The following is a 13,716-nucleotide window of genomic DNA, read 5'->3' as shown; positions in this document are numbered from 1 at the left end:
TCCAATTGGCAAGCACTTTTTCATGGACCTATTGTCATGCCCAGTATGAAGTTCTTTCGGTGGATATTTCTCAAGACATTTAATTTACAATGTAGGGGATGTTGAGAAAACGAACAATCCAAAGTCTGCAAGCTATAGCATGTTTAGAATTTTTGTTCCCTAAAGCCTGCTGTGCGTAGCAGGATGCTCCTGCTGTAAGAGAAAGGGTGTGATATTTTTCAAGGCCTTTAATTTGCTAAGTGTGGCAGGATGCCAGGTACAATGACATGCCAATATTTAATGTATATACATATATAATATGTATAGGCGGGGTTTGCCCCTTTTACAACAATTATGGGAATTCTCATGCCTAATGTGAAACCTGCAGAATACAGTGAGTATCAAACACTCGTGAATTTCGATGTAATGCTCTTAATACTATGTCTACACGGTACCCGATTTCGGTAGTATGATTTCGTAAATTACATTCCTGTCCACACGATTATGCTTCTTATTTTGCATAATTTCAAATGACATTTGTGTTCGCTTTTTTCCCACAGCCGAATTAAAACGTTCAAGATAAACATATGTTTTTGAAATTTGACAGCTAGTGCGGGCAGACCATCGATTATTTTGTGTAAATTGTAATCGACCACAGAGTCGCTCAGTAAAATGCATATAATTTGGGTCTAATTTCGATGAAATTAAGAAGAATTTCTAATTTCGTTTGACAGTTTTCACATTACGAAATTAGATAATTTCGAGCCAATTTCGGCTGAAATTAAGAATCTTCCGAAATCTATTTGATTTTGGTGCCGTGGAGACATAGTAGAAATTAGCTAAAGCTCGCCTTGCCCAGGGTTTGAACTAAAAGCGCAACGAAGGCAGCTTTACAAAAAAAAAAAATTACTTCGTTCTTAACGAGTCGGCTTATTGTCGATAGCGTAATTTTCATCGATCAATCAGTTTGTTATCGCCGAGTCATCGTCGGCTTTTTACTGATTTCTTATCGGCTTATTATTGACGGGTTACAGCTGTGTCATCGAGTTAATATTGAAGTTTTATCGGTAACTGTTCTCAAAAGAACGATGAGTCATTGTTAACACACACGCCGGTAGCAAAATAACAAATAGGTAACTTTTCGATAACAAATTGATAACATTTAAATAAGTTTTCGATGACAAATAAATAACACGCCAAATAAAAATCGTGAGATTTCGATAGCAAATCGATAACAAATTGGCAACATTGCGATAAGGAATTTATAACTCTTCGAATAAATTTCCCCAAAACGAAAAAACATATCTAAACGTTGAAATAAAGAGCTAACATTTTTGCTGATATCTTGAACTTTAACAAAAGGAAAAACGTATATATTTTTCCCCACCTTAATCTATGTGTATGTACAGAGCTGCTCAACCCCTATACACTTATAGCACTTTTGTTTTTGTTTTGCCCTGAAAAATAGGCACATATACAAAGCACTTCCATAGCCAAAGCACTTCCATAGCCAAGGCACTTCGGTATGATACTCAAATTTACACTAACAAATTGACACCAACAAATTTTTCAAAATTATTGTAGCACTGAGAAAAAATTTAATTCAAAATTTTTTGTTAAGGGTACCATAAAAATGCTTTAAACATTTAAAATATTTTTTTTTTCCGTTTAAAAAGTTTCAGTGTATATATAATTTTGTATATGTATTGTAATTTACACTTCGATATAAAAATTTCTGAACAGCCCTGTTTATGTATGTACATGCATAGCGTTTTATTAGCCTTGTCTTTTAAATGTTTTTGTACTCAGCTGAGCAGAGCTCAGAGAGTATATTAATCTTGTTCGCATAACGGCATAAAATAATCGATATGGATATAGACTTCTATATATCGAAATGATCTGGGCAAAAAAAGAAATTCATTTAGCCATGTCCGTCCGTCCGTCCGTCTGTCCGTAAACATGATAAACAGTAAAGTGAGTAAATTTTGAGGTATCTTAATGAAGATTGGTATGTAAGTTCCTGGGCACTCATCTCAGATTGCTATTTAAAATGATCGAAATCGGACTATAACGTCGCCCACTTTTTCGATATCGAAAATTTCGAAACACCGAAAGAGTGTGATAATTCATTACCAAAAACGGATAAAGCGATGAAACTTGGTAGGTGGGTTGACCTTATGACGCAGAATAGAAAATTTGTACAATTTTTGACAATGGGCGTGGCTCCACCCACTTTTAAAATAAGGTAATTTAAAAGTTTTGCAAGCTATAATTTGGCAGTAGTTGAAGATATCATGATGAAATTTGGTAGGAATGTTACTCCTATTGCTATATGTGTGCCAAATAAAAATTAGCGAAATCGGATGACGAACACGCCCACTTAAAAAAAAAAATTGTTAAGTCAAATTTTAACAAAAAATTGTATATCTTTACAGTATATAAGTAAATTATGTCAACATTCAACTCCAGTAATGATATTACTTTCTTACTTACTTAATTGGCGCTTAATCGTCTAAACGGTTATGGCCGTCCAAAAAGGCGCGCCAGTTGCCCTTTCGCTTCGCCAACCGGCGCCAATTGGTCACACCAAGAGAGTAATGACATGGTGCAACAAAATACAAAATAAAAGAAAATTCCAAAAAGGGCGTGGCTCCGCCCTTTTTTATTTAATTTGTCTAGAATACTTTTAATGTCATAAGTCTAAAAAAATTCACCAATCCTTGCGAAATTTCGTAAGGGCATAGCTTTTACGACGATAACTGTTTTCTGTGAAAATGGGAGAAATCGGTTGAAGCCACGCCCAGTTTTTATACTCAGTCGACTTTCTGTCCTTCCGCTCGGCCGTTAACATGATAACTTGAGCAAACATACTTATCTGAACTCACTTTATCTTGGTATTAAAAATGGGCGAACCCCGACTATGACCAAAAATGAAAAAGATGCCATAGTCCTATACAAAATACGAAAAAAAGGATGAAACATGGTTTTTGATGCAAAATATAACTTTAGAAAAAACTTTGTAAAATGGGTGTGACTCCTACCATATTAGGTAGAAGAAAATAAAAAAGTTTGGCAAGGCGAAATCAAAAGCTCTTGGAATCATGGCAGCAATACTGTTCGTAGTATTACATATATAAATAAATTAGCGGTACCCGACAGATGATGTTCTGGGTCACCCTGGTCCACATTTTGTTCGATATCTCGAAAACTCCTTCACATATACAACTAAGGGCCATTCATTTTTAAAACCCTCATTAATACCTTTAATTTGATACCCATATCGTACAAACACATTCTAGAGTTCTGGTCCACCTTTATGGCGACATCTGGAAAAGGCGTCCACCTATAGAACTTAGACCCACTCCCTTTTAGAATACTCTTTAGTACTTTTCGTTTGATACCCATGTCATACAAACACATTCCAGGGTTACCTTAGCTTCATTTTCCTACATGGTGTGATTTTCCCTTATTTGACAAAGGATGAAGGAAAATCGTTCCAAAAAACGCCACCCTTGGTCTACAATTTGTTCGATATTTCCCAAACGTTTGTGATATGGAATTAAAAACCACTTATAAACCATCTACGAAACCCTGCGCAGCTAAGCTTCCAACTGAGTATGTAATGTTCGAGTACACCCGAACTTAGCCTTCCTTACTTGTGTTTTTTTTTTTTGTTTTTGCTTCGAAAAAAAACTTATTTTACATTTCATAATTTTTTAGCGCATAATCCGAACCACATTGTGTCCTCTAGAAAATATGTTTATGTAAATCACAAGGACAACAAAAGAAATGCGCTGAGCAAACAACCAAGCAAAGAAATAATAATGAATTTTTAAATTAAGACATAAAGAAACATGTTGTCTATGGAAAACTTAATCCTCTGACGAATTAGTTTAGCTTAAAATGAGCGCCTATTGCTTAGTAGAAATTAAACAAACTTTATAAATACTTAAGTTAGCTGGTGGTTGTTCTTCCATAGCGAAGGTGTGAGGGATTTACAAAATGTCATAACAGGTCATATTATCTAAAAATGTTTTTTGGTTGCTAAACACATTCGAAAACTTTTGAAATACGAAGGTGTAAATACATATGCAAAATTTGAAAAAGTAAGAGAATGTAAGTTCGGTTCTTCCCGAACATAATTCATGTACTAAGTTCTTCGATTTATTCATCCAGATCAGAGATGCACAACGCCATTGTAAATGGAGAATAGCGTAAAATGACTAAACTTGGATTCTCCTCATGAGATGTTTACTGCTCGAAGTACAAGCGAAAGCTGATTCACTACTTGCTTTGCTGATAGTTTTTCGTGACTCTACGAATAGTTTTTCGTGACTTTCAAGGGAACACTGATCTAGATTGTAGATAGACTTTGAACTTGGACTTTGTTTACTTTGATCGAATTATGCAACCCACAACTACAGATTATACTCTTATTTTGGTGTAATAAGCACTCGATAATAGTGAGCCCAACTACTAAAGGAGGTAGCGTAGCCAGGGAGAGCGCTTTCCTCTATACATCAACCCGAACGACGACATCATTACCCTACGCGCAACTGATTTGCAATAACAAAGTGGTACACCCCAGAATAAAAGTTGCCAAAAGCTTCTCTTAACCAGAAATTCGAGAGCAGCTTCTAAGGAATATCAAAGTACATGTGAGCAGTGCCCTACTAGAAGTGCTTGAAGAACAATGTACAACCAGGTCTCTAATGTCAAGAGATATTCAACAGAAGTAATTATGATTGATTCGATGATACAGCGAGTCTTTCATATACTTAAAACATTCCAGCTATGATTTTATGTTAATAAATATCAAGTTATAAAAAAATTTACAATTAAATAAAATATATTTCGTACTCACTGTAATCACTTTGTTCGTCCTGCGTTCCATTCACCGTCCCATCGGGCAATAGTTGTATGAAACGATTCTTGATGTAGATTTGAATTTTCCGCGACAAACCTGATAAATGTGAGATAGTCGAGCGTTCATTTCGATCCAAATTACTCGGCAGCAAATGTTTTCTGCCATTTGAGTTTCTAAAATTGTTCAGTCTTTTCGTTTTCGGACTACCACCATCAGAGGAACGACGTACTATACCAATACTAGCGCTGCCACCATGATGACGTATAAGTGGTTGCGCTACGGTTTCCGCATGCACATGTCGACGAGAGTACGGTGATGCATCTTCGCGTATGCTGCGTTCAGTGCGCGACAACACTATGACTGTATGATGCGCTGAAGCGAAACGAATGGCGGGTAGTGGTTTATGTACAATGCTATCAATTGCAAAAGTGTGTAAAACAGCATTTTCTTCGACAGGTAGCACTGTTGTATAGGATTGCGCAACGCCTGTGGAAGTGCTCTGATCATCCGGATAATCGTTGGATGCGCTAGTGCTGCTCAACATATTATTAAGTAGTTGTTGTTGCTCCTCTTCTTGTGTATACGCTACACTTTCAGCCGCAGCATCAACAACATGCGTTTCAATATAGTTTTGTGCATTTTGTATTTTATTTATATTAGTTTTATAATTATTAGTTTCAGGTGTTTTTGTTAAACTAGTAGTTGTTGTAGTTTCAAGTTCACTTAACGTTCGTGTAGGCGCCTTGGCCATTTGTTGTTCTGCATTATTTATATTATTTTTATTAAAAACTTTATTACTAATACTATGTGCACTTAAAATATGTGGTGTGTTTATTGTGGTGGTAAATATATCGTCGGCCACGCTTGCGGTTAGCTGTCGATCGGTGGTTGAGCTGGTGATAATGATATCGGTGCTGCCTCTGCTGCCGTTTCTACTTGTGGCGCGTTCCTCATGCGCTATATTCGCACTAATTTCGTCGCTAAATTTTTGGCGCTTACGCTTATTTAGTATTGAATTTAGTAAGTTTATGCGTTGCGCATTCTGCAATTGATCGCCGTGTGAGATTGCAATTGCGCGCAGCGAGGGCGCATCTTCTCCGCTGAGTTCACTAGTGCGCGCAACATCGTTTGAGCTTTTGAGCGCGCTTGTATTAACGGCGAGAGCGAATGCATTAGCTGCCGCATAACTTTGCGCCGCATGCGTTGTTGAATGCGTTGATTGTTGTTGCTTTTGTTGCTCTCGCTCGCTTTTACTATATTTATGGCTATTGCTTTGATTTGTATTTAAGTTAATATTTAATATGAAATTATCCTTATGATCGCTTAAAATATGTTCGTCATCCTTGCTGTTGTTGCTTCCGCTTTGGCTGCAATCAACGTTGATACTGCTGCTGTGATAATTTGTTGTTGTATTATAAAAATCGCTCTCAGCAACGAAACTCTCATTCCCTGTGGGCAATGCATTTTCCATTGTGTGCAGGTGTTGTCGTTGTTGTTGTTCTGGCTGCATTGGTGCAGCACTTGCTATCGGTGTCAAAAATATCGCTGGCATTACACACACCATTAATCCAGGCCAGTCAATAAACAACGAAAGGAGGGCACCCAGCAGTGCTAGGGCCCTCCAATACAAACGTAAATTCCTTCGCATGAACGATATAAGCAACTGGCGTAATTAAGCCAATAATATGGCGCGCCAACCAAGATCAGTGTATGATCCAAAGCGCCTGTAATTATTTTCACGTAATATCGTGATAAGTCACTCGCGCGCGCACGTCAATTGCGGAGCGTTCAGGTGGGCGCTATGCAGTTATGTGTGTGCGCGAAATGCAATGTAAGCGTTTAAGTTGTATTTATTGTTCGACATGCTGCTGAATCTAGATATGCGTCCTTTTGAAGCGCCCGGTAAAAATGACAAAAAAAAGTTTAATTTTTAAATCCAATTTTCGTTGAAGGGTGTTCTGCGCCCAAGTAATACAACAGGTTTTTTGCACGCTTGTTTTAAATTGACAAAAGTGATAATTTATTATTGACACAACTTGTAATTTACATGCAAATGCATCAATGTCTTTTTGTTAACACTTTTACTTTTTGTTTTGCAAAACTTGTAAATTTTTTTCTCAAAACAATTTTTTATACGTATTCACATTTTCTTCCTTTAATTGCTTTCACTTCTTTCTATATGCAATTTATTGCTTGCTGTAACGATTTATTTATGACATTTGCTTTCATTTATTTTAGTTTAACTAAATTATTTAGGTTACCATACCGTTATAATATTTTACACAATTCAATCGATAGTTTTGTCGTTGTTTTTCTTCATCGTCGTCTTCCTCGCTGATATTGCATTTTTTCTCACTTTTCACAATCGTCGTTGTTGTATTTGCTGTCGTCGTCGTTGTCGATGTCTTGGCCATAATATTTGCTCTATGGCCAAGATGACTTCTAGTTTTGTTCGCATGCATTTGCATAAAAACTAATGCCGTTTTCTCCTTTTTTTTTAGTTTTGTAGGCGACTATGCGCAGGCGCACCTAAGCACTAAAAGCACTGGTCTGCTTATTAAGTGAATAAGTAAATTTACTAAAATCACCATCAAATTTAGTTCGACACGACTTTGATGTTGCAGCAGTTTTGTTGTTGTTGTTTTTTGTTGTTGAAGTCATTATAACTATTTGTTGTAGTGGAAATTTTTAAAATAACTGAAATGAGAAACAGAAAGAAAAATATATATTAATATTAACTCCATTCGTGTAAAACAGCTAATCTCAAGCGCCGATTTCACCAATTGAAGCTTGAAAATGGCATAGTTTTGTCAGAGAGTGACATAGGCATGTTTTTCAAATTTAATTTCAATAATAAACATGTTAACTTTAACTATTTACATATATAGTTTTAATACGCGCTAATGAGCGAAAATATGATTAAACGGGCAAAAAAACAGGTCGTGCCGCAACATGCTGCATCGGTTCATGTGCGGGCACCTTTAGACCGCTACACTTGGCGCTCATACCTACTCACTGAGCACAATCTTCGACCTTGCAATGACATCGAGCAGTTTCTCACTCAATTTCTCTCTCAATACGTAGCGGCGCCGCGGTAATCATAGGATTACAGCAAGCCCGAAAAAACAACCGGTACGATGAGAGTAGTTGCGTCGCCTCGGACGCTGTGAAGGACGCAGGGTAACGACACTTACGTGCGCAGCAACAAGCGATATATATGGACGCCATCAGGCATGCTTAACGAACGAAACGACGTTAAGCAGAATGTCGTGAATGCGAGAGGCCTCCTACGCTGTCTGATAATGCCCAAATATGTTAACAGAATATTCTTCAAAAAACTGAAGATTTCAAAGTCGCCGTCGCCGAATGATAAAGGCGACCTAGTAAACAATGTACAGAGCGTTATTAAGTTATGCAAGGAACACTTTCACCGCATTTCAAGATTGCGAGCAAGTTGACGACACACACAATATACGATCCGCAACCCGAAAATTATGTAGTGCGAAAAGCAATATCCCTGCCTAAAAAAAGCAAGCATCAAGAGGCCGAGAACGATGGACCGATCTCTGAACTGTTCAAACACAGAGCAGAAGAGTGTGCACTAACCGTATGCAAAATATGGTCGGATGAGAGTGTTGCCTCCGCAAATCGCAATAACCACCACGGGTTAAGACCACTTATTATCGCATATAAGGTTCTATCTGATGTATCGTTCGAAAGACTCGAAAGTCAACGAAGTAGTTCGACTATATCAGTGCGGTTTCATTCCTTAAGATCCTTGCAAAATTTATACGGCATTGCAAAAAGGCGTTGAGCAACCCCGTCAGCGCCGTAAGGACTTGCAAGGGCATCTCGGAGCCATACGACGTCAAGCCTTAACATGCTTTTGGATCTGCATTCTCTGTCCAGAATAAAAAGGTGGGTCTTGCGATGCAAAAGAAGTATGTGCTCTCATTGAAGAAATTGGCGGTGCAGTGTCGAACTGAAAAGACTTCGTCTTTTGGCAACTAGCATTTACAGCGAAATAAATGCTTACTTAAAAATCAAATGGAGAGCCAACTTGGAAACAAATACTACTTTGAGCTGCTCAGGAGATCGAAGGAATTATTATTTCATCTAGGCATGTATGTGTCCTAACCTAAGAGGGCGTGTGTCCCTTTTTGAGGCTTTTGTGTTTTATCAATCTAAAGCTTGTCCACTCCTGCGTTACAGGCAGCAAGAAAAGAATGTCTCGAACAAGTTTTTTAGCTCAGCACTAGTCCATCGTTAAGCTTCATGGCATGTAAAGTAAGTTGTAAAATTTTTATGCTGTAATTGTTGTATGTTGTATTTGGCTTTTTGTTAGCAAAAATTACACGAAAATTGTGTTCTACATGAAGAAAGTGAAAATGTCTCTAAATCTAGCGTGTCGGCATACATAAAGATTTATATAAGTATTTGGCATATGTAAAGCTATGTACATACGTACATATATACAAATCTGTATCTATGCCAAGAAGGAAGTAAATGACTCGCTGTGTGGCAGTGGTGGGAGCCGCAAGCAATTTGTACCAAAATAAAGGTCGATGCTGTTTTCCTACAAACTGTGTCGAATACAAAAATAAATGAATTTTTGTCTTTCTCAGTTTTATTGTTGGAGCTTAATTATTTTCGTAGCAGTTTTATGTGTGTAATGAAATGTGTACTTATGTGTACATTAGGATGGGTCGATTTGTATGGATTTTTCGATGGGATTTGGGTTCAGGAAAAAAAGTTCCACTACGCATACCCAAAAAAATAATTTTCGAGCCTGCGAAATTTCACTTTTTTGACTTTTTTCGACTTTGATTTTTAATTATTATTAATTTATTTTCATACTTTTTTTTCAAAAATTTTTTATCGCCAACGTTTTTAGCGGACATTTTTGGGTCGGACAGGGTATACATGAAAATGTTGCAATCAAAAGAAATTTTTTTTTTGGGTAGGTCATGAAAAAAACCTTAAAAATCAAAGTCCAAAAAAGTCAAAAAAATGAAATTTCGCAGGCTCGAAAATTATTTTTGTGGGTATGCGTAGTGGAACTTTTTTTCCTGAGCCCAAATCCTAGCGAAAAATCGATGGCGCGATATCGGTTAATAAATCGACCCAGTCTAGTGTACATAAGTTTACGAGTTCTATCTACACTTTTAGATTTTAATATGGAAATGTGAAAAATATATGGCCGTATGTAACGACTGATAAGCTGATGACTGTTAAAAGCCGCCTAGATTTTATTATTTGTTGCTCCACGTTAACTAAAATTCTTGTAGATTAGCAAGTTCCGTAAAAAGTTCATATAGCTAATTATTAAGGGGTAAATTATGTATAACTTAACGAGTAATTTTTTCTCGTCTCAACCAAAATTCCTAACATATAAGAGCATTTATTCACTTCAGTGAGCGACAGTTAACCGCAATGCTATTCCTTATGAAATTGTTTGTATTATATATTAGTGAATGTGAATGTGAATGATTGCGACACAAAGTGTCAGGGCGTCATACATAATTTGGCCCTCAGTCTATCACTATATTCGCCGTCGATTTGGCTCATCTTCACGTTGTACGTCGGTTTAATGGCGCTTAGAGGTTTGTATCTCCTAATAATTAGATTTAGTCAATGAGGAAAGTTAATCTAGATCAAGGGTGCCCGCAAAAGCTTCGTAGAGTATCGGACATTTTTCCGGCATTCCCCTACATATTGTGTGAGCGCTATAACTGACGCGAGGGATTTATCTGTGATTTTTTGCAGCACAAGTTTGAGACAAATAGCTCGTGAGTAAAAAGTGAGAGAGTAAACCAATGATGAGGACGTAACAATCTTTGTTGATAGCCAAGCCGCCTTAAGGGTATTACAGTCCAACATGATAAAATCAGATATCGTGCGGAGGTGTAGAACCTCTCTCGCTGCTATATGTCATGTCAATGTCTCCCTTTGCTGGGTGCTGAGCACAGTGGTATTGAAGGGGATGAACTCGCAGATGAGATGGCTAGTAAAGGTTCCGATTTGGACACAAGTGAGGTGGACAGCTCCGTCCGACCATCTCTCAGTTATCTCCTGGAATCGCTGAGAATCGACGAATATGAGAACAGGGCAACGGACTTGCTATGGATCAAAAGGGTGGACTGCGAAGTCTCAAGATCCTTATTGCCATGCTTGGATAGGAAAGCCACCAGCTTCCTTGTTAAACTGAACAAATCTGCGGTGAGGGTAATTACGGGTGTCATCACAGGTCATTGTACTTTCGCACCAATGCTCCAACGGTGGCGAATACCAATAAGCTCCCTCTGCAGAAGCTGTCAGGATGAGGAGGAAGGGGAGTCGATCTACCACTTTCTCTGCCGACGTCCGGCGCTTCAAAAAAGAAGGCTCAAATTTCTGGGCTAACGGTTCTTCGAGAGACTGGAAGTGGTTGGGGAGGTAGACGTCTCGCTTCTTCTTGGGTTCATCAGGGAAAGCAAGTGGTTCGTAGAGGACCACTAAGAGGTAATGGGGTTAAACGAATGTGCCGCCACCCTGCACTTCCTGAGGGCACTCACAATGGACAAAAATGTCTCCAAGTGGAAGTGTGGGTAATACCAACGCAAGCCCTCTTAACCTAACCTAACCTAACCTAAACCAATGATTCTTATCAAGTCATGTTGCAGTAAACGTCGCATACGTAAATTTTATGCTTGCATTTTTTCCCACTACTGTCATTCCAACACTCCCTTCCCGTCCCTTTATGTTCTACCCCCAGGTTCACTCGTATTCCCAACTTCATCTCCCTCTTATATATAGCGAAGATCATGGTTAATTATTTCGTAGTTTAGGTGAGCTTGAAAAGACAAGGACAAAATTGTGATTTCGTGATGCCTTACCCGGTTTTAACTCCTTTTAAACCTGCAAACGTCTCTTGAACCGCTTCGAGGAGTCAATAATTTTATTATTTAAATTTTGATACTTCCGTAAGATAAGTAAAGATCATTAAATAATAGAAGTCAACCGCCCTCTATCAAATGCTTCAATGCGGAAGCTGCAAGCTATTTTCTCTTCCTCAATACATTTTAAGCTGCAAAAGTAATCGTAGGCGTGGCAAACTATTACACAGTGTCCAATGGAAACTTTCACCTTGGATGATATTTAGGGTCTAGTGCGTTTGTGCATCTTTCAGTATAGTAGAGCCAAAAAAGCTTTGCTATTTTTCATTTGGAAGATGTTGGCGAAAACTCATTTGCTCTGTTTAAAGTGTTTGTGTTCACACGGAGCGTAAAAGAAGCAACAGGTATGCCAAACGAACCATTTCTCAAGTGGATGTGGGCGGTCGCAGTCCTCCTGGCGAGCTTATCAGCTCTCTAGTGGCCTTCGGTGCCATCCTTTTGAGACCGGGTGTTGTCGACATATGTGTCTAAGGCTTTAAGTAAGGCTTCGATGTCTTAGAAAACATACACACGGCTACCATCTGTAGGCAAAAGTGCCTTGAGGTTGAAGTAAAAATACATCCCCATATTACTGCCGATCTCTTTAACGATCAAGAAGTTTAACATAATTTTATTTAAAAAAATGTATAAAACATCAAGCTTTGCTTCACTGGTTTGTTAGGTGGGTTATGATCTTTTAAAAAGATCAAAAAATTCTTCAAAGTTACCTTCAGCATAATACCAGAACCGCTCATACATTTATTGTTTATTGTTTACAGATCGTCGAAGTGGTCGTTTAGAATTGTTTCGGTGCATACAAATTTAATTTGAGGTTTTTATTTCGTAAATCATATACATTTTAATTCAGATTGGTGGAATTGAAGTTTACTATGGATACGAAGCGGTAGTTTTTCTTAAATTTCTTGTAGTAGAAATGTATTTTTTGCACATAATTTATATATTCATAACCCGCCTAACAAATCAGTGAAGCAAAGCTTGATGTTTTATAAATTTTTTTTAAATAAAATTATGTTAAACTTCTTGATCGTTAAAAAGATCGGTAGTAATATGGGGATGTATTTTTACTTCAAGCTCAAGGCACAGCAAACCTTTGTCGCTCAATGAAATCCTTGATGAATTGGAGAAATTAGATGATGATAGTCCATTTCCAATAAATGTAACCATCTTTCCACCGGACAACGCCAATTGTGAACTTACCGATGAAGATTCCGGTGATGAGGAGATAGTAAGATCTTATATAAATGTTTGAGAGTTTATTGTGTGAAATATTATTTTATATACCTAACATCGTTATTTTTATGTATGTAGGTTCTCAACTAAGAGCTCCGGCAGAGATTGAATGCATGTCCTCTGACAGTGATGATGACGACGTACCTTTGTCTTTCTTGGCTAAAAGGGGTCGAATAACCGAGGAACCCGTAGCTGAAGAACTTGAATCAGAGCTTTCTCTACCCAGTTTTACTACAACGGCCATTCCTTTCGTTGATCCAAAAGTAACCAGCAAAGATAAATATACTTGGAGAAATCGCCACAATCCCTGCGCCAATTAGAATGGGGAGAAATTCAGGGGGCACGATACCCTCAAAGTCCATTATATTATTTTGATTGTATGTTTGGCGATGGCGTAATAGATCTTTTGGTTACATACACCAATATTTACGCCACCCAAAAAAACAAAGTTGGTAATGTAACAAACAGCGAGATGAAGTGCGTTCTGTGAGTTCTCCTTTATAGTGGATATGTTGTAGTTCCAAGAAGATACATGTATTGCCAAAAATTATCCGACACTGATTTCGATATTGTATATAACGCCTCTCAAGAGATAGATTCACGTTTATCATGACTCACCTTCACTGTTGCGACAACACTCAAATAGCTAGCAGATGTGCCTTTTCACCTATTCTTTGATAACTTCTTTTCCTCTATTCCTCTCTT

At 37.8% G+C, this 13,716-nt stretch overlaps 1 protein-coding gene across 3 annotated transcripts in view; it reads right to left on the bottom strand.

Annotated features, from left to right (window-relative positions):
- The window catches only part of bnl (branchless), a 484,540-nt gene that overhangs the window by 339,777 nt on the left and 131,047 nt on the right, over nt 1–13,716 (bottom strand). For all 3 annotated transcript variants that reach the window (XM_067756622.1, XM_067756627.1, XM_067756635.1), the window contains one exon: nt 4,844–7,543. In XM_067756622.1, the coding sequence (XP_067612723.1) occupies nt 4,844–6,494 (1,651 nt within the window). In that variant the 5' untranslated portion in view covers nt 6,495–7,543. The remainder of the gene's footprint in view (nt 1–4,843; nt 7,544–13,716) is intronic.

Source organism: Eurosta solidaginis, chromosome 1 (genome assembly GCF_040869045.1).
Source record: "Eurosta solidaginis isolate ZX-2024a chromosome 1, ASM4086904v1, whole genome shotgun sequence".
NCBI classification, from domain to species: domain Eukaryota; kingdom Metazoa; phylum Arthropoda; class Insecta; order Diptera; family Tephritidae; genus Eurosta; species Eurosta solidaginis.
The sequence above is the reverse complement of the archived record's forward strand: the minus strand, read 5'-3'. Positions and strand labels throughout refer to the sequence as shown.